This window comes from Caloenas nicobarica, chromosome 20, assembly GCF_036013445.1.
Source record: "Caloenas nicobarica isolate bCalNic1 chromosome 20, bCalNic1.hap1, whole genome shotgun sequence".
Lineage (NCBI taxonomy): Eukaryota > Metazoa > Chordata > Aves > Columbiformes > Columbidae > Caloenas > Caloenas nicobarica.
The window spans coordinates 5,944,860-5,966,853 of NC_088264.1; the positions used below are offsets into that span (position 1 = coordinate 5,944,860).

At 44.6% G+C, this 21,994-nt stretch overlaps 1 protein-coding gene across 1 annotated transcript; it reads left to right on the forward strand.

Annotated features, from left to right (window-relative positions):
* The first annotated feature begins 2,236 nt into the window (after positions 1–2,236).
* On the forward strand, positions 2,237–21,801 carry TMCO1 (transmembrane and coiled-coil domains 1). Its single transcript, XM_065649076.1, has 7 exons — positions 2,237–2,372; positions 3,796–3,873; positions 7,279–7,338; positions 10,915–10,961; positions 11,580–11,647; positions 15,171–15,315; positions 20,555–21,801. Exons 1-7 carry the CDS (start codon positions 2,303–2,305, stop codon positions 20,651–20,653), a joined length of 567 nt encoding a protein of 188 aa, XP_065505148.1. The 5' UTR covers positions 2,237–2,302; the 3' UTR covers positions 20,654–21,801.
* Positions 21,802–21,994: the final 193 nt, after the last annotated feature.

Below are 21,994 nucleotides of genomic sequence, written 5' to 3' on the forward strand. Positions count from 1 at the left end.
ATCTTTTCCCAAAACTTGCCTGAGAATTTTACACACTCTTCTTCCTAGCTGCCCGTGACTAACATACGGTGCAGAGCAACTTAATCTTTTGTTCAGTTCAAGTACTGAGACTTCAGTATGTGAAATCTGTTTGGACACGTGTCTCTCCTATCTGGTTTTGAGGTTACCTCCATACATATTACCTCCGCTGTAGCCAGAATGTTTCTAGATTGCACTGGCCCTTGACTTGTGCATCCAGAGCTATGTATTACGCAAATGCCTTCCTTTTTCTCATATGCCAAGCTTGTTAGATCGAATCAAACTGCACCCAACTCTTCATCTGTCCTTTACACGTTGATCAAAGCACAGAATGCTGTTTTAAAAAGGAAATGCCATTGACAGTAATATGCCTTCTGTTGTCTGAAAAAAAACCCCTGCTGATAAGGATCCTGGTGTGACTCAAAATGACAGGATGAAATTAGAAAGCGCCCGTGTCACCTCTGCCTCCAGTTCAAAGCACGGACACCAGAGAGGAAAGAGGTTCATGTCATTGACTGTCTCCTCCTGGCCCGGCTTCTGCCACACAACCGTTCTGTGAAAGTGTCGATAACCAATGCCGTGTGGTACATAGTGGTACAAGAGAAACTACTTCCAGATATTGCCTTGATTGATACGGATACATCTCACAGCCAGGGAGCTCCAAAGAGAAGGAGAGAGGGCAGAGGATGGCACACAGCACAGCCAAGTGCGTCAAGTGGCACACAGCAGGACACAAAGTATTATCATGGGTCCTGCCACATCAGCAGCTGTTAATATCTACCTGCTGCTCACCCTAAATTGAAATATCCATCCTTAATTTCATCCCCATCTCCCTGATGGCTCTCACTCCCTCTCTCGTTGCTCACGGCCAGGTTCTGCTCTCGGTTCTCCTCCGATCTTGCAGGAAGCTCCTCATTCCTGGAGGCAGCACTGTGACTTTCCACAGGGCACAGAAGGTGCTCAGCTGCAACTTTCAGTGACACCTGACTCACTACGTAGCCACCTGCACACATACGGCTTTCATGTTTCCTTGTATGCAAATGTCACCAGGCTCTGGAGGATGTTTGCTGTCTAATCTCACACCTTCCTTTATCAGTTGCACTGCCTTCTCTGAAATTGTCTTTTTCACCATCTTTCTGAAACGAGTGTTTAATTTAAGGGTGATGGTGGGGCTTTTTACCTTATTTTTCACTCAGCACTGCGGATGTAATCCCACAGTGCATCAGTTTCCACTGATGGCAAACTCCTCCATTACCCATAGACAGGTGCAAAGCAGCCCTTCCCTGCCCGCCCTGTTTGCTCTTCTGTATTTCTGCTTTCTAGGTCTCTGTACCCCATCACAACTTGCCGATTTGGTCTGGTTCTGCTGCTCCAGCTGTAACCGCAGGAGCCTCAACAATAGTCAGTTAGTCTCCCTGGTAAATCCTTGCCATTATTTTGCTGTCCTCTTTAGCGTTCTTCTTTGATTCATCCCAGGCACAAATATTTTACACATGCAGTAACTTAAGATTTACTTCCCCGCTTCCCACCCTTTCAATTGCTGAGCTCAGGACTTGTGCGAGGAGTGCACGGGCCAGCAATGAAACCCAATAAAGGGCAGGCAACCATATTTTCAAGTATTTTGTTCCAGAAAAGGCCTCCTGCTGCCATGTGCTAGCAGGATCCCCATGCCGTTGGCAAATTAACACAGGGTGCAATTTTAGAAACGAGGAAGGCTGCTCCAAGCCAAACCCTTCGTGACTGCAAGGGGCATGTTTAAGAAAAACCAAACGCCTTGTGCATCGTCCCCTGGAAACAGCCTAGGAGGAGCACCGCGGCCTAGTGTGGGCACCGCCGCCCGGCCAGGTGTGGTGCTGGCAGCAGGAACCGCGCCGTGGGGCCTGGGCAAGGCCTGGGCACCGCCAGGCCCAGCTCTGCGGGACTCGGGGGGCGCTGGGGCAGGGGAACGTCCCTCTGGCCGCAGGGAAAGCGCCTGGTCCCGGTCCCCAACCAGCGCCCCCCGCCGCCATGACAGGCTGCGCGGCGGCAGCAGGCCGCGACCCCGGCCAGTATTGACAGCCCCCTCACCCAATCAGAGCCGCGTCTTGTCGCGCTTTCCCCACCCCTCGCTCTTCCCGCGGTTCTTCTCCCAGCGCCGCGTCGATTGGCCAGCACCGCCTCCCGGAAGCGTGGGCTATCGCTTCCGGCCGTTGCTAGGCGACGTGGCCCCCCCGGTAGCTTCCGGGTGGCGGGGTCTATTTCCGGGAGCGCGGTGGCGTTACTGGGGGAGGGTGTTGGAATCACCATGAGCACCATGTTCGCCGACACTCTCCTTATCGTCTTCATCTCCGTGTGCACCGCGCTGCTGGCCGAGGGTGAGTGCTGGGCCGCCGCGGGGCGGGCTGCGGCGTCCTGTCCTCGGCGGGCCGGTGCGGCCTGTCCCGGCTGCGCCCTGGCGGGGCGGGGAGGCGAGGCCTTGGGGCCGGTCCCGGCCCGGCGGTGCCGTCCACAGGAGGCACGGGGAGGGCTCGGGGTGGCAGGGAGGGGGCTGGCGGGAGGCGGTGGTTTCTCCGAAAAGGACAGTGAAGCTGTGAAACGAGGTTCGGTTACTCAGGGGTGAATAACTCCTGAACAGAACCGCCCCCTGATGTGAAGTGGTGGGAATGGGGCTTGTTGGGTCTAGGAAGGGGAGGGTTGTGGGAGGATGGGCTGACACGGTGTGCCTGGAAGAGAACACTGGTGGTTTTCCGTTGCTCTTGTGGGAAGGACATGCAAAAATCACCTGAACTTACAATGTTGGTGACTCAGATTGAGGTTTTTTTTCAATGGCAAGTGTTGAAATAGGTGCAACTTCTTAAAGACAAGTTAGATAGGTACCTTTTGGGATAGCCAAAGTCAGAGGCTGCTCCCTCTTCCCGGCACTAAGCTGTATCCCAAAATCTCCTTTGTACCAGAGCTCCAAGACAGCATCTTTGGATGTTTAGGGGCAGGGAGCGTACCAGATGGAATACGATATTTACTTGCTTTTTAGGAGCCCTACTGCACTGCATTTGATGTTAGGCACCGTACGCATCAATTGATTTTTTTGCAGCACAAAGCTGTGTTGGCCTCAGAGGCACTTACAGGGTTCCCTTCTCTGCAGCTGGTGATCCCAGGGATTCAGCAGCACAGCCCTGTTGACAAAGACAGCCAAAAAGAGGGCTAAAAGCTTTGTGTAGGAGCTTGGATTAAACTGCTCACAAACCACTCATTCTGCATTTGTGGCACAACTTGTTTTGATCATGTCTGAGTGGAAGAATTTAGGCTGGAGAACCTCTCAAGGCCTCTTCTAGCCTAATACCTCTATTTTCCTTTTCAAAATGTGATTCTGCTAACAGGTAGGTCCTGGTAGGAGCGGGAATTGTTCCTCAGGCCTTAATTAGGCACTATAAAAATGCAGAACACAACAATGTTTATTGCCTTAATCAGTCTCTGGTTTTAAGGTAAGCAACAGCAGGTAAAAATGAGCATGAAGGAACTGAATGAGTCCCACAAAACATCAGTGCTCAGTCAGGGAGCTGGTAACTTCTAAAGACATTTATTTTACAGGCACCATTGCTACATGAAACTTGAGAAGAGGCTTTGAAGGAAAGTGATGATATTGCTTGCTGGTGCTTTGTGGTACCTTTGCCCTATTATAATGTGTTTTTGTAGACATGACACGTACTTTTTTTTTTGGTATATGTATTTACTAACTTGTATCCCCCTTATTGTAAGAGATTTCTACTTACCTGGTTACTTGCTGAATACTTGTTTCAGGTATAACTTGGGTGCTGGTATACCGAACAGACAAATACAAGAGATTAAAGGCTGAAGTGGAAAAACAGAGCAAGAAATGTAAGTACTCTTCAGACACTAGAAAATGTGTCTTGCTGCTCCTGTTACATCCTGCTTTAGCAGATGACAAATTCGATGGCTTTAATAGGAGCTTAATTTTACAAGGTACACAAATCCATGCTGGGGGGATTCATTCTGTCCTTGATTCTTTTGCTGGAGGGAAGGTTAGTGCAAAAACCTGTGCTGTCTGAATTGCCTCTCCTCTTAATGGAGAACTGGAGGTGAGTAAGAGATCAGTACTGCCTTCTTTTCTTCTGACCATGAGTAGCTGGTATCTGTATATGTAGATTCCTTTAGAAGCCTGAAATAAGTTCAAAGATGCAGTTTCTGCTTTTCAAGGGTGGTGGAGAACTTGAGATCTATAGTAAGAAAGAACTAGGGTTGAATAACGAATACCATGAGAGGAAAGCGTTGTACATAAAGAGTAAAAGTGATGATTAATGGTGGGGGATGAGTAAAGACAAAGTCATGATAGAAAGGTCTGAGCTATCAGCTGATATAAAAATAAATTATACTAGTGTAAACTGGAAACAAATAGAATTGATTAGGAAAAAAGTCCCAGGTTAGTTCAATAGCAAGCACATCTGAGAGGCCTGGGAGGAGTTAAAACAAAGGGTGAGGGAGGAAGGGAAAAGGGAGCTGAAGGTGAGCAGTCAGAAGAGATGCAGTGGATATTATTATAAAAGGAATGGTGAACAGGAGAGTCTAAGCATGGAGTGTTTCAATGGACCTGTCTGTATTGGAAGCCAAGGAGCAGAGGAGAAATTCAGCCAACTTTTTAAACTCTATTGTATGTACCCTACGTAGGTTGCAGCAGTTAAGAGACAACACACAATTGGGGCCAAACTTGAGCTGGTTTTACCTTATAAAGATTTCACCATGATTTCAGTGCTCTTAGTATGTCAGAGAACAATATTATCAGAGTGTGCTCTTTCCAGTCTAGCTTTTTCCAGCCTTCCCCTGGGCAAAATAAACTGAGAAGTTGAAGTATGGTCTTACTTGTGTCGAAGCTCCTGAATCAGGGGCTTTTGTCATCACAGCAGTATCAGATGGGGATTGCATCTCTGCCCACCTCGTTTTAATCCCACCTGGCTGACAAAAATGTGTGGGGTAGAATTACCCCCAGAAGAGCAAGTTAGAGAAGTAGTTGAAACCCAGCTGAAAACTTAATATCCTAGTTTGTTTGTGCTATGGAACTCTGAAAGCAGTTAGCAAGGCTTAATCTCTGGGGTTTAATGATTGCTGTAAGAGTTTCGTGCTGTTTGTTTTTATAGCTCTCCTGGTATCTAGGCTATAATCTGTGAAGGGAAAGAGATGAGGCTTATGCATCTCAGTTAGTTTCTAACCTCCTTGTTTGATTTCCCCACCCCAACCAAAAAAAAAAAAAAAAGTAACACTGAATAAAGAGTCACTAAAAACTTAGCTTTGAATTTTTTTTTTTCCTGCTGCACTAAGGACATCTGGCTGACCTGATGGCTTACAGACAACTTGCAGAGTAGACCACTTGAGCCACACCTTTAAACTGTTATCTAACACATCTGAAACAGGAAAAAACACATTTGAGATCTTTAAGCTCTCCCATGAGAGTCCTAGCAGTCCTGAGGATTTGTGAAAACAAACGGGCCAAGCAGTGTGCTGGAGCAGACATTGTTACTTGCAGCCATTTGCTTCATCTTTTCCTGTCCTCTCACTTCCATTGAGAGGCACAGGATTATCTGAGCCTGCTGCAGAGATTATAGTAAGTGTTCTGGAGTAAACGTAGTGGTAAATTTGCAAGCCTGAAGGCTATCTAGAATTGCTGCCACGTTGTGTCATGTATGTTCCAACAGACACGCTTGTGCGGCTGCCTGACAGTTATTTGTTCTGCTCAAACCATGAGGGAGTAAGGGCTGTAGAGTTCCTTGGGGTTGGTATAAGGCTCAATAGCGCTGTGCAGCGTGGAGCTGGGGTCTGGAGGAGCCTCATGTTAGGGCTGGGAGCGGTAGGTGGGCCTGAAAAGAGTCAGTGTTGTCCAGTTGGGTTTAGAGTTTGGGGCTGTGGAGTTATGTGGACTAGGGTTTGGATGGACCGATCGGGATCCCCAGCTGGATTTGCATAAGGAAGGTTATGGAGAGAGCGTTCTGTGAGCACTGGGTGTGTTGTGTCATTTGGCACCTCTCTCCAGCATTCCCTCTGAGCAGACTTCCCTGTTTTTTCCCCTTGTGCTAGCCTGCCCATCAGAGATATGCGTGTTCTTTGGAAAAAACAATTGTCTTACTACATTACCACAGAAAAGATGATGTTCAGGTATCTTGTCTGGGCTAGTGTGGTTTTCTTAGAAGTTGTGACTGCCTCACATATCATGGGCATTTCAGAAGGCAGCAGTACAAATCCCTCTGATTTGGAAGGCCTGCTGTCTTTATTTCACCTGTGCTTGGAAATCAAGGCTAGAAGATCTGTGCTGAGCTAGGACTTCATATGGGAGGAGAGTCCTAATGCTCAGATCCCTGAGCTGATTCTGTGAGCTCACGAGGAGCCAAGTCTATCCATTGGTAGAGTAGATATGGTACAGATACGTAGAGTTTAGAGTAAAAAAGGGCTGCTATCTGTTGTTAGACCACAGCCATGCTTTATCATCCTCACTTCTTGTAGTACTCTTGTTATAGGTCTTAAAATGTCTCTTACTTCATGGAAAAACTGCTCTTGCTGTCAGCAGAAGAGCCTTTGCAGATGAACAGTCCATTTGCTGTGTAATAATTTCACTATGCTGGCTTTATGTTAGCCTTTTTTGCTGCAGTGGTAGTTGTTTGCAGATGCTTGTTAAGTGTCTGATTTGGGGTTTTAGTAACTTTGAGCTTAGGCTCCTACTTTAAAATATTGGAAATGCTTCAGTACTAATTAATTGAAGAATGGAGAGGTTGTAGCCGACTGCTTGGACAGCATTTCCCCTGAGAATGCCTGCCTGTGAAGAAGGGATGTGTGAGAACACAGGCTTTCCTGTATTCTGCTTCCCATTGCAGATAATTGAGAGCAGAGCTTGCCACAAAGCTCTTTTGATTACACTTGGTGAATCAAAAGTACTGTCTAATACTAATGACAAATTAGTAAGGGTCACTTGAGCCAAAATTGTCCCCAGACTGCTCAGTTAACAATGTATTGGGCTCTTGAGAGAGTTTAAAATTAACCCTTTAAGTATTCTGATATCTTGTCTAGGGTTCTGAATTTTTAAAAAATTATTTCTAAGTGTCTGGTAGGGCCAACCTTGCTGGTTTATAACATGTTGATTTTTCAATATGTTGTTAGTCATACCTAGCTTACTTTTGTGACTGTTCTCTAAAGGAATAAAATGTTTTGTTTGGTGTGTGAAAAAGGAGTGGTGGTGTCACTATGTAGAAATGATAGTGTGTCTTTCTTTTCGCTTGGCAGTGGAAAAGAAGAAGGAAACAATAACTGAATCAGCAGGCCGACAGCAGAAAAAGAAAATAGGTAAGACTGGGAGAGGAGTGCAGTGCCCCAAGAATGGGAGAAAGTTGAGAAACTTATGGAAGTGATTATCCTGCCTTTCAAAACTATTTATTTAAAGTGGTACTAGAGCTGATTCTTGGCCTGGTGACGAGAATATGAACGCTTTTGCCTTCCTCTTCCAAGACAGGAGAGATCTAGCCTTCTGATGGTTTTAGGCAAATGCAGAGAAGGGCAGCATCCCTAAGAGGAGCAGCACTTCTTGCTGAACTGGTTGCCTTTCTCTCTGATTTGAGCCTTTATATCCACAACTGATATTAACTTCTGTTGTCAAAGCTCTTTGCTGCAGTGCACTGTCAGCTTGCAGTGTCTGTATGATTGCATGATTTGTGATTTTTTGGGGTTTTTTAAATCTTTCGTTTTTTTTTCTCATTTGAATACTCCAGAGCTGAAGATGTTTGCATGTTAACTGTTACTGCACTTAGATTTATTTCAGGTTTGATAAATGAGTTTTGCTCAATTTTTAGGTAGTGCTTTATTTTTTCCACCATTTTTCATTGTCAATAAGCTTAAGTCTTTCTGGGTAAAAGTAACTCTTTACATAATGAACTATGCAAGAACAACATGGTAGAAGTTTAATGGACGTGATCTTTAGAAAGTTCTGTTATCTGCAGGACTCTAAAACATGCAGCAAAGCTTAGTTAAATTATTACAGAAATTGTGGCAGGAACACTTCTGAGAGCTCCTGGGAGTTGGTTTCCTCATTCTTCTCTAACACCAGGTAGCTGGATTAGTCATTTGATCTGTACAAAGCTTTGTATAAAGCTTTATCTTTATACAAAGATAAACATATCTTCAAACAGTTCTTCCAAGGTATAAAACCTGTTGTCATTAGACTCCTGAAGGAACAGAAGCCGAAATTCTTCCTCTTGTGCATTTTCAGTTCTAATATTGAATAATCCCTGCATGGGATGACTAGTACTTAGTGGATAAGACAACTTTTTAATGTTACACATGTTCACTTTTGAATGTAGCAATGATTTTTTTTTTATGGCACCATCCAAGCTCTGTTCCTAGCAGATAATATTTTACTTGTGCTTGGACTAAACTAATAAACAGTAGAATCTGAGGAATTCAGATGCCCCACCATTTTTTTTAATACACTGAAATAATCTTGTTTTGCAAATGAAAAACAAAGCACAAAGGGACTAAGAACAGAACTTAGGAAGCGACCACGGATTTTGTTTGCTTGCTGGCCAAGCCAGAGATATGCAGCACTTCTATAAAAAAAAAAGTCTCAATAACTTGAGCGTCTCATTTGTCTTCAGGCGAAGCCAAGTTCTTAGTGTTTCTGAAAAATCAGACCCTGAATGTCAAGCCGGGCATCCAGAAAATGACTCGCAGCTCTTAACTGCTTTTGAAATCTCTGATTCCAGTAACTTACTGGATGTCAAATCATTCTTCGAGATGTAGCATTGTAACAGCAAATTTACTTGTGCCAGAGTTCCTTTAAATTCTACCATTCTAGTTTAAAAAAAAAAAAGAGCTGAGGCTATACAGATAAATCACAGCTGTGGTACAGACCTGCCTCTATTTTGTGCACAGAATAAGGCAGGAGGTGTGTGTATGATATTGCTTGGTTAGGGAAGGAATTAATCATGGTTATGCACAAGGAGGTAGGGTGAAAGTTGTATGGGAAGGCTTTGTTTGGTGTTTCCTACTTGCCAAACCTTTTATTTTTAAGTGTGAAGTGAACCAACTTTGGTCACACTGTGTCTGCATCACCTTTCACATTGCTGGAACAGGATGCCTTTAACATCATGGTGCAGCCTTCTGTCATTTCAGCTTAAGGAGTGCATGTATTGTCTTAAACTTTGCTACTGCTTTCTGTAGCCGTGTGCCCCTGGAAGAAAAGACAGTGATGTTCCCGGGAGTCCACCTGAGTCCTGGGTAGGCGGCAAAAGAAAAACAAAACAAAAAAACCCAATGCTAGCAAATAAGATTATTGCTGTATCCTCGTGGTTTGTGTTCCAATGAGCAGAATAAGATGATTTTGGAGTCCAGGGTGCTGCTTTTTCACCTGGTCCTCTTTCTTTGTGCCTCTATCGGCTGTACAGCAAAGTGCTTAAAGGCTGCTTATGTATGACTTGGGCGGGAATAGACCATTTGTGGAAGGTGGTTGGACACCTGAAGAGTGCTTGTTTTGAATTTGTAGAAATGGGTGCAAAACAGGTCAGGTATATTGGGGGATCCGGGCTGTATTCTTTATCCCTATGTAACCTTTAGCCCATCTAAATAGATGGTTAGTTATGTAGCAGAGGGGAAAAAACAAGTATTTGTGCCAAATGTGATTCCTAAAGAGCTGGCCTGTGGTTGTTGAAATGTCCCAGAACAAAACTCTCCACCTGGGTCAGGAAGCAGGTGTCTGGAAAGTTCCTGCTGGGGTGGATGGTTTGTAGTTAAGAGCAATTGCAAATTGCAATGAGGATTCTAAGAAATTGGATAGGGGTGCTGCTATTGCTTTTCTTGATGCTTATGTGAGTCCCTGTATTTAGCAGGGGCTTGAAAGGTAACTGTGGAGCTTCTGTGCTGTGAGCCTCTTGTACTGAAACTTCAGCAGGGATCCACTGGACAACTGGCATGCTGGATAGCCCTTGACAGTCCTTCTGCATCTTCCCTCTCTTTGGCCACATTGTTTTTTTGCTATTTCTTCATAATCCACATTCTTACTTCGGCTAGGTGCTGCTTCTAAGCCCTGGCTGCCCCTCTGGATCCTCAATCTGAGAGGAGCATGTGGACAAGGGACAACAGGGTTGTGGGACAAGAAAGGCGACAGGTGGTGGATAATGCTCAAGGCTGAAGTAGCCTTCAAATGAGAAGCATGGAAAATACACTCTCAGAAAACTGTGGGTCTTTTAAGTTTGTGGTGACTTAAGGACAGACTAAATTTCCAAAGTAGTATTTTAAAGTACTCTCTGCAAAGCATAGGTAGTAATAAAAAAAAAAAAGAGAAGTACTGACATACTGAAGTTCATGTAAAAGATATCTTTCCTCTTTAGAGAATCTTTTGGGTGTGACAAGGGTCCAAAATTCATTACTAAGACCAGCAGGATAGAAGCCTTGCTGAAGTGTGGCTCCCAGCTTTGTGTATGGTTTTGGAGTCCCTTCTGACATCTCCAAGATGAAATTTTTTCTTATATAATGTATTTATGATGGTGAGCTGCAAATTGAGACTGCTCTCTTTTGGATGTGTGATATAGAGGCACTGTCTCTGTTTTCTGGCAATGTTGTTGATGTTACTGTGTTAGTTGGTTGAGTTAGCAAATTTGACATTCTGCGCATTTCTTCCAAAAGTGCTGAATGTGTGATTCTAGCCTCCTCCTCTTTTGTGCCTGCTTTGCTGCATGCTGCTGTGGTGAAGAAGCAGTTGGCTGTGTACAGTTTTTCACTTTATACTGTCTGGTGTAGAGAGCTGGAGTTGGTTTTGGAAGTGTTATTTGTTTGGAGAGCCAAAAAGGTTAAGTCTTCCTGGAAATGAAAACACTATGGTTTCTAGGTTGGTATAACTGATTATAACTGTTGTTGTTTTTGTCTTTCCAGAGAGACAAGAAGAGAAACTGAAGAATAACAACAGGGACTTGTCAATGGTAAGAAAATTAAAGCCAGTTCCCAACTGCTGAAGATTTCAATCAGCTTTCCAACAGAAAGACTTTGGTTGGCAGACACAGCGACCTTTCCTTCTGAAAGGTCCTTCTGGATTATCTACAATGGCTACAGATTGTAGTATGAGTCACGGAGTTCTCCAGCAGTTACTGCTTCATCTCATGCCCAGTCTCAGCTGTTTTCATCTTTATAAGTCTCCGTGATGTTTTCAAAGTAGAATTAATTTGTCTGACTTCTTTTTGTAAGTTCTGTCTTCATAACGATTCCCTGCTGATTGGTTGTACAGGCTTAAGGGAAAAACAAAACAAAAAACCAACAACCTGTGGAAGGTAACAGGACAATTCTTGAGCACTTCTCCCCCTCCCCCCAAAAAACAGCTCTTCACATCAGCGGTCCACTTTGACTGGCTTTATACCCAGATATTGACCAAATTTTGGGAGTTCTCCAGTCACTTTTTACAATCCCTCTGGCCTTCTGGATCATAATTTTTTTTCCTTCTAGATTCCAGTGATGCTGTACAAAGCCTGTTCTTAAGGGTGTGAGCCCGTCATCCCTCAGCATAAGCCTGTTGTTTTGGTTATCTCTGACCTTTCTGCTTGCAGGTTCGGATGAAATCCATGTTTGCCATTGGCTTCTGCTTCACTGCCTTGATGGGAATGTTTAACTCAATGTAAGTATCAAATTTCTGGATTTGTCTTAAATTGTCATGGTGAATATATTCTATACCTTCCCTCTGTCACCTGAAATGTTACAGTGACAGAGTCCTTCCAGAACCCATCACTAATCTGCATAAAATGGATGAATATTTTGTATGCAGATGCAGTTGTTTGGTCACCACACGTGTTTTGCTCAAGAGGGAATGCTGCATGCTGAATGGAATCAAATTGAACAAATTGCATTAAATCTAGACACAATTCTAACATCCTTTTTGCTTGAGAACATCTTGACAAGGGAACATCTTGACAGGTTTGGTAGATGTCAGGCAAGCAGCTACAGTCTTCAGCTTCTTCGGCTTTGCTGTAGTAGTGTGACCAAAGAATGCTCTCGCAAGCAAAACTGGGTCAGCTCCCTTGCCCTAAGAAATGAACTATAGTTGCAGAGTTTGTTGTTGCCCTACTTAAGGTGATCAGAATTAAAATACTAACAGGTCCAGGCATGGGCTCTAGTCATCCTTTGCTTTAAAAATGACCTGGGAAAAAAACGAAGACATAAAAAGCCCAAACTGGTTCGCGCAGTTATAGACAGCTTTTTTTTCAGACATGCAACACTGAAAGACGTTTGACTTTTAAATCTGAAGATAACATAAATATGGTTAGTATAACCCTTGGGACGCTGCTTAATATCTGGGCAATATACTTGTCATGGAAATGGGATTTTTACGTTCTTGGACCCCAAAACCTTTGGCCTCTGTGCTGGCAGTCGCCAGGATACAGTCAATTGTTATTTTACTGCAGATCTGTGGGTGTAAAAATTGCAAACGGGGGTAACATAATAACAGAAGTGTCACTGTGCAGACTCTTTATATATTCAGCTTAGTCAGACTTCAGCATCTAGCATTCCCTGGAATGCTGTGAAACCGAGCAGAGGAGCACAGCACTAAAGGACTTTAAAATTTGGGTACAATCTTGAGTCATTGATGTCTCATTTAACGACGGCCCTGAGTGGGGATGGGGCTGCGTTGTGAGTCGTGTGCCCAGCAGCACAGTGTCTGGGGTGGGGGTTTAGTGCTGCACCTGATGCCTTCAGGTGCTTGCCTAGCTATTTGGGTGCAATACAAACACCACCAGCACTCCTGCCCCTGAAATAAACTGAAAAACAAACTGAAAAAACTCACCCTACTCTGCCTGCTTTCCTCGAATGGGAAGAGGCAGTTCTGAGTTTGCTGTGACTGACAAGCATTACAGGACTTTGTTTTAGGAAGGAATTGTTTTTGGTTAAATCCTGTGTGGCTCCTCCTTCCATAGATATTAACCTAAAAATATCAGTGTATTGGTTTTTTTCCTCCTTCAAGACCACAAAGTTTACTTGTCTTGTCCTTTTTTTGAGGATTCCAGCCCACAGAGACCACGCTACAAGCCAAAGAGTTGACATGAAGCTTTTGGGCATATCTTTCCTTTAACTGCTGCTTTCTTTAGAGGGAAGCTGAACATGAGCAGCAGGAGTATCCAGAGAGCTCACTGATGGAAATGAAATAGCTTTCTTGCTAATAGCTGAGGCTATTGAATTAAAATCTATAGATTTGGCTGTCTTGCTTTTGGGCCTAGATAGATAATTTTTTGTTCCTGTTCTCAGTACAAGGTAGCAAGTGCATTTCTATCAGAAGGGCAGCTTTGGTCGGTTGTACTTGCACTGCCTGAAGCTTATAGAATGGTTTGATGGAGCTGGTTCTCACATATGTACTGTCATTTTCTTGACGTGGCATCAAAAGCAGCTGCTTGTCTTGGGAGCAGAGTACTTCAGTTATGAATTCAGGAGCCTCTTTGGTTCCCTCTGGGAAGTCGCTGCTGTCAGGTCATCCATGGAGGTGCTCTGGGTGTGGTGTGAAAAGGAGGAAAAAGGGCGGCTGACACCTGCAGTGGCCGTAGCCTGATTTGGTTGCCTTTCCTGTTCTTGATTGAGTTCATTGCTCTGAGGGACAAAAGGAGCAGGAATTGCATGGGCCGTAGTATGATGTGCCACCCTTTGGACAAATACTACACAGATGCTGCTGCTCTGTCACTGGGCACCTCACCTCTGCCAAGTGCCAGCTTAGCCAAAATGGAAATGGCTCTGATGGCTGCCTCTCTTCCTTGGAGTGTCAGTAGTAATGGGGCAGCAGGGTGGACTGTAGTGAAAGGGTACGTATGTGTCAAGAAGGCTGGTTTAAACCCTAAGAGCAGAATGCTGTGCTGAAGATGAGCGGCTGAATGACTGTTGTGGCTTAAAAAGTATGCTAGGGCAGTGAGATCTGTAGCGGTGCTGGCCTCCAAGCAGATGGGATTTCTCCTGGGAGAGAAATTAGATTCTGTGTGTCTCAATTTTCTCTTGTCAGAAACTTTTAAATGCAATCATTCTGTCTTACTCCAGGAGTTGTGTATTTCAGTACCCCTTCATCATAACTGTGAAAACCTGCTGGAATTAAAAGCAGGTACCTCGGGGTGCTACTGCTGAAGAACTAGTCATTCTCACAGCAGGAATAACGCAGAATTTTAAGCCACTGGGGATGTTACAGGGAGATAAACATCCGTTCCTAGCTCTTTAGCCAAACTGCCTGTGAGATGTAAACAAAGTTGGCGTGTGTTTGAGCTGTAGCTGTGTGAATGTATCTCCACAGGAAAGAACGCTCGTTTAGGATCTCTTGAAACAAGAAACACCTGTTAGAAAATCAGCACATGCAGAGAAAATAACATCCAAATATGCACATGCTGATGAGGCATCATACACACTTACTTCAAAAGACTGGGTTGACTGTCTGGGTTGAGAGAAATCTTTGCAAACTGGCCAGAATTCACACTCTGCCTGATGCCCTGGAATGTGGACCTGGAGTTGTTCCAGGAGTGGGACAGGCTGCTTGGAATACGCGGTATCATCCTGCATCTGCACTGCCTTAATCTTCAGAGCTAACACAGAGAAGAGTGTTGGTATTAAAAAGCATTTTCTTGGTGGCTTTTGTGCATCCTTCTTCTGCTGAGATGTATAGCTGCTCTAGTAAAGGAAAAGGTGTCTTTGGTTTATGCTCTGCTTAAAAAAAACGCTCTTTTGCTTAAAGCAAAGAGTCCATCTTCTTGCAGTGGCTGCAATACAGCAGGGTGATAGTCATCCATCTTTTGGTCAAGTGCTGACTGTTATGGGAAACAATCTGCTAAATTTGACTTTTGCAGTTTACTGGTGCATTTTATTTAAAACACAAACCAAGACTTTATGAACCCAACAGCTTGTTCAGCTGATCACTGAAATCGCTATGAAACACTTTGACTGTGGCAGAACTGTTGTTGAGGGAAGCCTGCTCACCCTGTGGATGACTGGGTGTGAGACAGGCATATTTACCCTCCTTGTGTGTACGTAGAGGTGGGCTGGGGAGGGCAGCGTGGCTTTTTAGTCTTCCACATGGTCTTATCTGCTCTGGTGGCCTGTTGAAGATGCTCACTTGTTCGTTCTACAGCCAAAGGCTCTTTTACTGTTCCCCAGTTGTGATCCAGTGCTCTCTTTTCCAGATTTGATGGCCGAGTGGTGGCGAAGCTTCCGTTTATCCCCCTCTCATACATCCAAGGTCTCTCCCACCGCAACCTTCTAGGTGAGGATTACACCGACTGCTCCTTCATCTTCCTCTACATTCTCTGCACAATGTCGATCAGACAGGTGAGTACATTGCTGTGTCTGCTGTGTCCCTGGAGCAGGTAAAGCACATCTCCATCCATAAAGAGGAGTCTACTACTGCTGTCCAGTTTTGCATGTATAATCTTTGATCTGTTTGTGGTTTCTATGTTTGCCTTCATTCCTATGTATCATTCAAAGCAATTCTAGATTGGGATTTTAAAAACAGCCACTATCCTGAACCGGTGTGGAAGACTTGACTGGAAACTTGTACCAGGGTGCTACGACATTTAGCAAAAATGGATTCTGTCTGTTTCTGATAACTTTGCGGATTGCAGCACCAAGAGGTTGTCTCCATCAGAAGCCAATTAAATACTGCTTCTTAGTAATTAATGACTTTTAAGTTAATATGAGAAAAGAGAAGTGTAGCACTTTCAAGGGAAACTTCCTTGATGGCTTGAGGTTCTTTCAAGGTTCAATCAGTCCATAAAGCTGCTAGAAAAGTGAGGAAGGAGTTAAACCTGTACTTTTGGGTTTGTCCTTCCTGTTTTTGCTGACTGCCTGATTTTTTTTCAGTCTTAAGATCTTTACCTTTGGTGTCAAGTCTCTCCCAGTGTTAGGAACGTGACAGAGAAAGGGGGTCTGGCAGGATGAGCCAAGAGTAGGCTACACACAGCTCCTCAGAAGCTGCTTAGTTGTTTTTTGTTGTTTTGGTTTTTGTTGTTGTTTTGTTGGGGTTTTTGTTTGGTTTTGTTTGTGTTGTTGTTGTGTTTGTTTTTTAAGAGAAGCATCACTGAGAATAAGGGGAAATGCCTGTTCAGGAAGGTTCGCAAGCATCTTCAGTGGCAGAGTGGCTGGTGAGGACAAATGAGACTTCTCAGTGCAACCAGAAGTCTGAGGGTTTTTTGCCAAATTTTCCCAGGTAGTGCTGGGGATAAGTTAGACTCTGGGGGCTGGATGAATGCTGGTAGAACTAGCTGCAAATTGTCTGCTCTCCTGTATTTATATTTCCTTTTGCTTTGATTCTCTTTCTGAATTCTTGCTGCTTTTCTCCTTGACCAGCTTGTTGCTTTTCCTCAGGGAGTGCCAAGGTGCTTAGAAAGACTTAAAGCAGATTGGCAAAGGGAAGTGATGGGTTATGGCAGCTGCTGTCAGAAGTTTGGATGAGCTTCATGGAGCAGCTCAGTAATAGAGAGTTCCTTTAGTCACAGAGTGCATGCTAGTGAATTGATTTCTCTGTAGCCCTCAGTATCAAGTCCTTGTGTTGAAATGGATCTGTGTCTGGTCCTATGTGAAAGCAGAAAATGAATTGTAGAATAAGTTACGTTGAAAGTGTCACTTGGAGGTGATCTAGCCACCCCTCACTTCAGGCGCCAGAGTACCAAAGGCCAGGGGCTTCCTCATTCTGTTTGCTGCAAGATAAATCTTGTTTCACTTCCCAGTAGCTGGAGCAGTGTTTGCTGCTTTGAAATAAATGAGACCTTTTTAGCTCTTTGGATCATCTTCCCAAATTCCTGTGATGTTGTGGTCTGATGCTGTTCCTTCAGGCAACCTTGCAGGGTGCTGCTCTGTTACTTACCTGTTACATGAAAAATCCCTTCTTTCCTTTGTTGCAGGTTTTTGTATGAAACTAGCACCATGAGCAAGATTTTTCTGCACCCGTTGGGTTGACTGGGGAACTCCCTTGCTGAAAAATCCCCCATGGATTTTTTTTTTTGTCCAAAAATATAATTCCTGTGGTTAGTTCTAGTCCTGGGAATTTCCTGCTACTGCCTATTGTGAAATCAGTAGATGGCATGACCAGAGTGTGGTGGTCCAGTCTGGCTCTGAGCAAAAATGCTGAGCTGTTTGCAGTGGGTTGGGCTTTCAAGAGAAATTCCGGGGGAAAAAAAAAAATTGCCCTTGTGCTTGAGAGTTCATGCTGATGGCCCTGTGGAGGACAGAAGTTACTTTATTGCTTTGGAGATGGGTTTTGCTCTGAAGTGTTAAGATTGCAGTCTTGTTAGTGCTGCCTTACCTGTGTGATGGTGGTTAATTATACCTGCAGTTCTCCAGCTGGTGGGCAGCTCAGTTTCTTCCTCTGTACTATATGGAGGGAAGGGCAGGGACCGGCCACATTAGTCTGTGCAAAAGCTGGGAACTGAAGCTGTGATCGCTGGCATGCTGCTTTTGGCTTTGTTACTGTTTGAAGGAACTTGGATGATAACAGCATTGGGAAGAGGACTTTGAAGGGCTTCGAGAGGCCAGAGGAGAGGGGAAGAAAGTAATTAAGGGCTTAAAATGGTGCCAAAGATTTGCTTTCTGTGCTTTTGATGACCTTGGAGGTGAAAGCTTTGTCACCCTTTGTGTTTCACTGGGCAAAAGGGGAATCTCACCAGGTCAGCTTCAAAACAGCTGTTAGACCAAGGGAGGAGGACTGATGTGGGAGTTAGTGTCTGGCTTGATGCTGCTGACACAAGAGAAGGAGCAGAGATGTACCAAATGTCAAAGAATAGGTTGTGAACAAACTAAGGAGACCATACATCTCTCAGCCTTCCCTTAAATCCTGGAGTTGCCTGTGAAGGGATCAAAGGCAGGGAAGAGAGATGTCCCTGTGGAGCTCAGAAGTAGAGGAACTTGAGTGTGTGAAAAAAGTGACCTGGAGGGATATGCAGGGGGAGTACGTGAGGAAGGGATGATTAAACTGACATTAGTGGGATGGGCAGTAGCAGCATCAGGCAGTCTCTTCATGGAGTGATGGGGGTGATAAACTCTTCAAACGCTGACTGGGAAGCTTGCTGACTGGGAAGCTTGCTGCCTGTGACCTGGCCAGCATCTCCCAAAATAGTCAACTTGCAGTGAGTAACTTCCTTTGCGCTGTTCCCAGCTCTCCCTGGCACGTAAATCCTGTCCCCTAGTTCCTCCTGCCTTCCTGTTTGGAGAGAGGAGGGTTGCTGGGAGAGGCCTTCCAAGGGTCCTTGAGCCATTGGGTTTCAGCTGGGAAAGTCTGCGGCTGGGCTGGGCGGGAGGCATAATGTCAGGGTTACATCCTCTGTCCCCGCTCCTGTTTCTGAGCTCCCAGCCTTCACCTGCGCTGTTTGTGAAGAAGAATATGCTGCTGTTCCTCAGGCGTTTGCTGGTCTTCACTTCCTTTTCACACGCGCCTGAACCGTAGATTAGGCTGCTTCTCTCTGAAATGTGTTCCCAGTGGGAACAGGAGCCAGCAATTCTCTCCTGCCAGGAGTCCACTTTCCCACACGGCCTGATCTTGGGACAGGGAGCTACTTGCTGCCTTGTCTCTGAGGCCCCTTCTGGGTACGAAGACAAAAGCAGAAGCAGCTCTTGTCCTTCCTGCAGTCATTTGAGGGAAAGTTCACAAGAGCTCAGGTAGGGAATTTGGATCGTTAAATCTTGCATTCTTCCCTCCCCGCTCCTGAAGGTCTTGTCTGTGTTGGAAGTAGACTCTGCAGATTTCCTTGTGCAACGTGGCCCACAGCAGACAGGACAGGTTTCTGCTGGACCTTGCCCCAGCTGTGGTGTTTCCAGCTGTGTAGACTTGAGGATTGCTGTCCAGCAAAACTTGCTTCACAGATAGCACAGGGGGCCAGCTTTCTCTTGGTACCTGAAGGAACAGGGAGGAGGCAGCACATGCTGCTTTGCTTCCATGGATGCTCAGCTGGGATCTCTGCTCCATGAGTGAGCCACTACGAAGCTGATAGGATCCCAGTCGTGCCTGCTGCTGACTCTGCAGCACCCTCTGGTGTTGTTGAATCTGTCCATTAGCTGCTTTTGTTTTCTCCCTTCTGTCAATCTCTTGACTAAGGAGGCTCTGAGAATAGGAACCACAAGGAGTCTCCCACAGTGAAATGTTCTGATATATATTCAGTTGCTGATTATCAGCCAGTGGCTGATTTATGGAGGCCACAGACTAAAACTGATTAATTCCTTTTCAAGTGTTCTTTCCTTTACTTTTGTGCTTGTGTGTGGGCTGAAACCTTCCTTTCTTTAGTCTCCACCTGGAATGTTTTCCAATTTTTTTTAAACTTAGCTACTCTGGAATTATGAAACTGTCTGCATTTTTTTTCTTTTTTAGTTTGTTCTCATTCCATGATCAAAAAGCTCAAGAACTCTATGACCTTCCTATCTGACCTATCCTGACAGTTATGTTTGAGAGAACACTCAGGTTTGAAGAGAATCCTCTTTCCTTCTTTTGTTGTCTCAATAGCCAGGATTCAGCTGGTGACATGTGGAGGACACAGTTGTTTTCTTCTTTCCCTCGCATCAGATGTCCCTGTTTTGCCAGCACTGTGTGAGCAGCATCTTGAGCTGAAGTTATTTACAGTGAAGGATGAAAGAACTGGTAGCTCTTTGTAGTTGCACTGTTGCAAAATTTAAAAGGAATTTCACAAAAATCAATAAAAACATCACATTTAAATATTCTGCTGTGAGTTTTTAGCTTGTGTCTGACGCTGCTACATAAATCTTTCCTTGTTTGTTGTTTTCTGTTGAAACGCCCTGCTCAGATGTAGATGAGGTCATCTCAACAATCAGTTTTTGGGGTTTGCTACGTACATACTGTTATACCGCATGTCTCCACCAAGCCATTGTTCTGTCTGCATCACTGGCATTCATGTTAATTCTGTGCCTAAGCTCCTGACTTGAACTTGGCACACGCTCTGGTTGCCATGTTGCTGACCCAAATTGTGCCTATGTTGAGAGTGCCTTCCTCACCAGCTTGCAGACCCTCAGGCTCTGGTGGCCGCCAGAAAACAGGGTTTCTTAAAACAGGGTTTCTGTTTTCCAGAAAACAAGGGTACTTGTGAAAACTGAAGGCTGCTTTGGTTCTGCCTGTGAGCAGATGTTAGGAACCTGCTCCTGTGTCTGCTCTGCAGTTAAATTGCAAAGATAGCTCTTGCAAGTTGATTTTTAAACCAATCTGTGTGGAGAGACATTAATGAGGTATCTGCCAACTGACTGTGCGTTGCGAAGCTGGAGGGAGAAAAGAACTCTCAAGCAAAACATGGATTTAATGATTAGAAGGCTGTTGCTGAGGTGGGGGAGAGTGGCCCAGCTCTAATTGTAGCCATTGTGGATGGTTGTCTGGCTCTGTGCTAAGTTTTTTCAAATGTATAGGGATAGAGGTCCAATATATACTAGCCAGACTGGTAACACTATGTGGGTGTGAACCTAAATTTGTAAAAACTAATGGGAAGGTTGTACTTGTAAGCAGAGTTGGGTTTTTTTCCTCTTTATCTCCCTCATCATGGTCTGACACTATCCTGTTCTTCTGTTCTTGTTTTTGCAGAACATCCAGAAGATGCTCGGTCTTGCTCCTTCCCGGGCTGCCACCAAGCAAGCAGGGGGTTTCCTTGGCCCACCACCTCAGGCAGGGAAGTTCTCCTAAAGCACAGTTACAGCCTTCACAGAAGGTCTGACCAGGGCACAAGACTGTCTTTGGGAGGTAACAAGATGGGATTCTGCACCAGGCTTCACATGTCCAAAAACAACCTATGCAGTATTGGACACAGTCTTGGAAACATCTTCCATTTGGAGTATTCTACCAGCAGTTGTTTGCTTGTCAAATCGAGAAAGTTCTCAAAAGATAAATTGACTTTTTGTTTCTGAGAAATAAATGGCATGGGCATGTTGATTTAGATGTCTCTTAATTTTGCTGTAGGACAAGTAGAAATACATTGATGTAGTACAGTTGATTTAGTCTGTGGCATGGACATCAACTCAGATAGCAAGAGTAAGATCTGCAAAGTAGACAATTTGGAAAATTCAGAGCAACCACACTGAAGTGACTCTCTTGTCTTAGACGTACTGGCTGTAGTCCTGTGTAGTAGGGAGCTGAGCAAGTAGGTGTGCTGAGTTCTCCCTTTGCAAAACTTCCAGCGTGGAGGGTGAGGTTTTTTGTTGACTGAGGTCACCAGAGGTGCTGGAACCTGCCCCCATGCCAGGCAACCTTTGGAGATGGCAAGTATTTCTGGATGTGCTGTCAGCCTTTGTCTTGCTGGCAGAGTACAGCCCCACTGAGACTTTTTTTTTTGTGGCATTGTACAGCTTTTGTAAAAGTTGCTTGCTGAGGCAGAATCTGCTCAATTACAGAAACAAACCTGGCCTGCAAACTTGAGTAAGCTGTCAAGTTGTGCCAGTGCCAGCCACTGCTACCGAGCCCTTTATTGCCAGAGTGGTTATGACAGCAGATTTTTGTTCATACTCCTTGGTTTACTGCTGAACAGCCCGATGATCAGTATGCATCTTAAAAGTCTTCCTTCTCAGGCCAGGAAGCTCTCTACACTGTCCTCTGCTTTGCCAAATAATTCTCAGTTTGAGTCTTGTTGGCTGGAGCCTGCTCACATTGTTTAAAAGGGGTGAATAAGTCTTGCTGCTGCTCTCAAGTTAGGCAGTACCCAGAGGAACTATTGATTTCTTGCATCTGTGACCAGAGGTTTATCATGTGGTAACTCTTACTGGGAAGTTTTGACTAGTTGCATGGTGAGGAGATAAATCTGAAACACCTTATGGCAGCATGGAGCATGTGCAATACCATATTAAATACTAAATATTGAATTAATTCTCATTAATTATATTAAATACTAAATCTTGAATTAATTCTCATTAATCAGTGTGGGGAACTTTAATAGGATTATTAAAAGATAAATCATGAGTATGGCACTTCTATTCAATGCTCTGTGTCTCAAAGCTGAGTATGGACAGGTAAAGGAAAGCATCTAGTGTATGC

Excerpts from the sequence above, each read along its gene's own strand:
- TMCO1 (XM_065649076.1), top strand. The coding sequence starts at position 2,303 with ATGAGCACCATGTTCGCCGACACTCTCCTTATCGTCTTCATCTCCGTG. Across the intron at positions 2,373-3,795 it reads CACCGCGCTGCTGGCCGAGG|GTATAACTTGGGTGCTGGTA; the intron begins GTGAGTGCTGGG and ends TACTTGTTTCAG. Across the intron at positions 15,316-20,554 it reads GCACAATGTCGATCAGACAG|AACATCCAGAAGATGCTCGG; the intron begins GTGAGTACATTG and ends TTGTTTTTGCAG.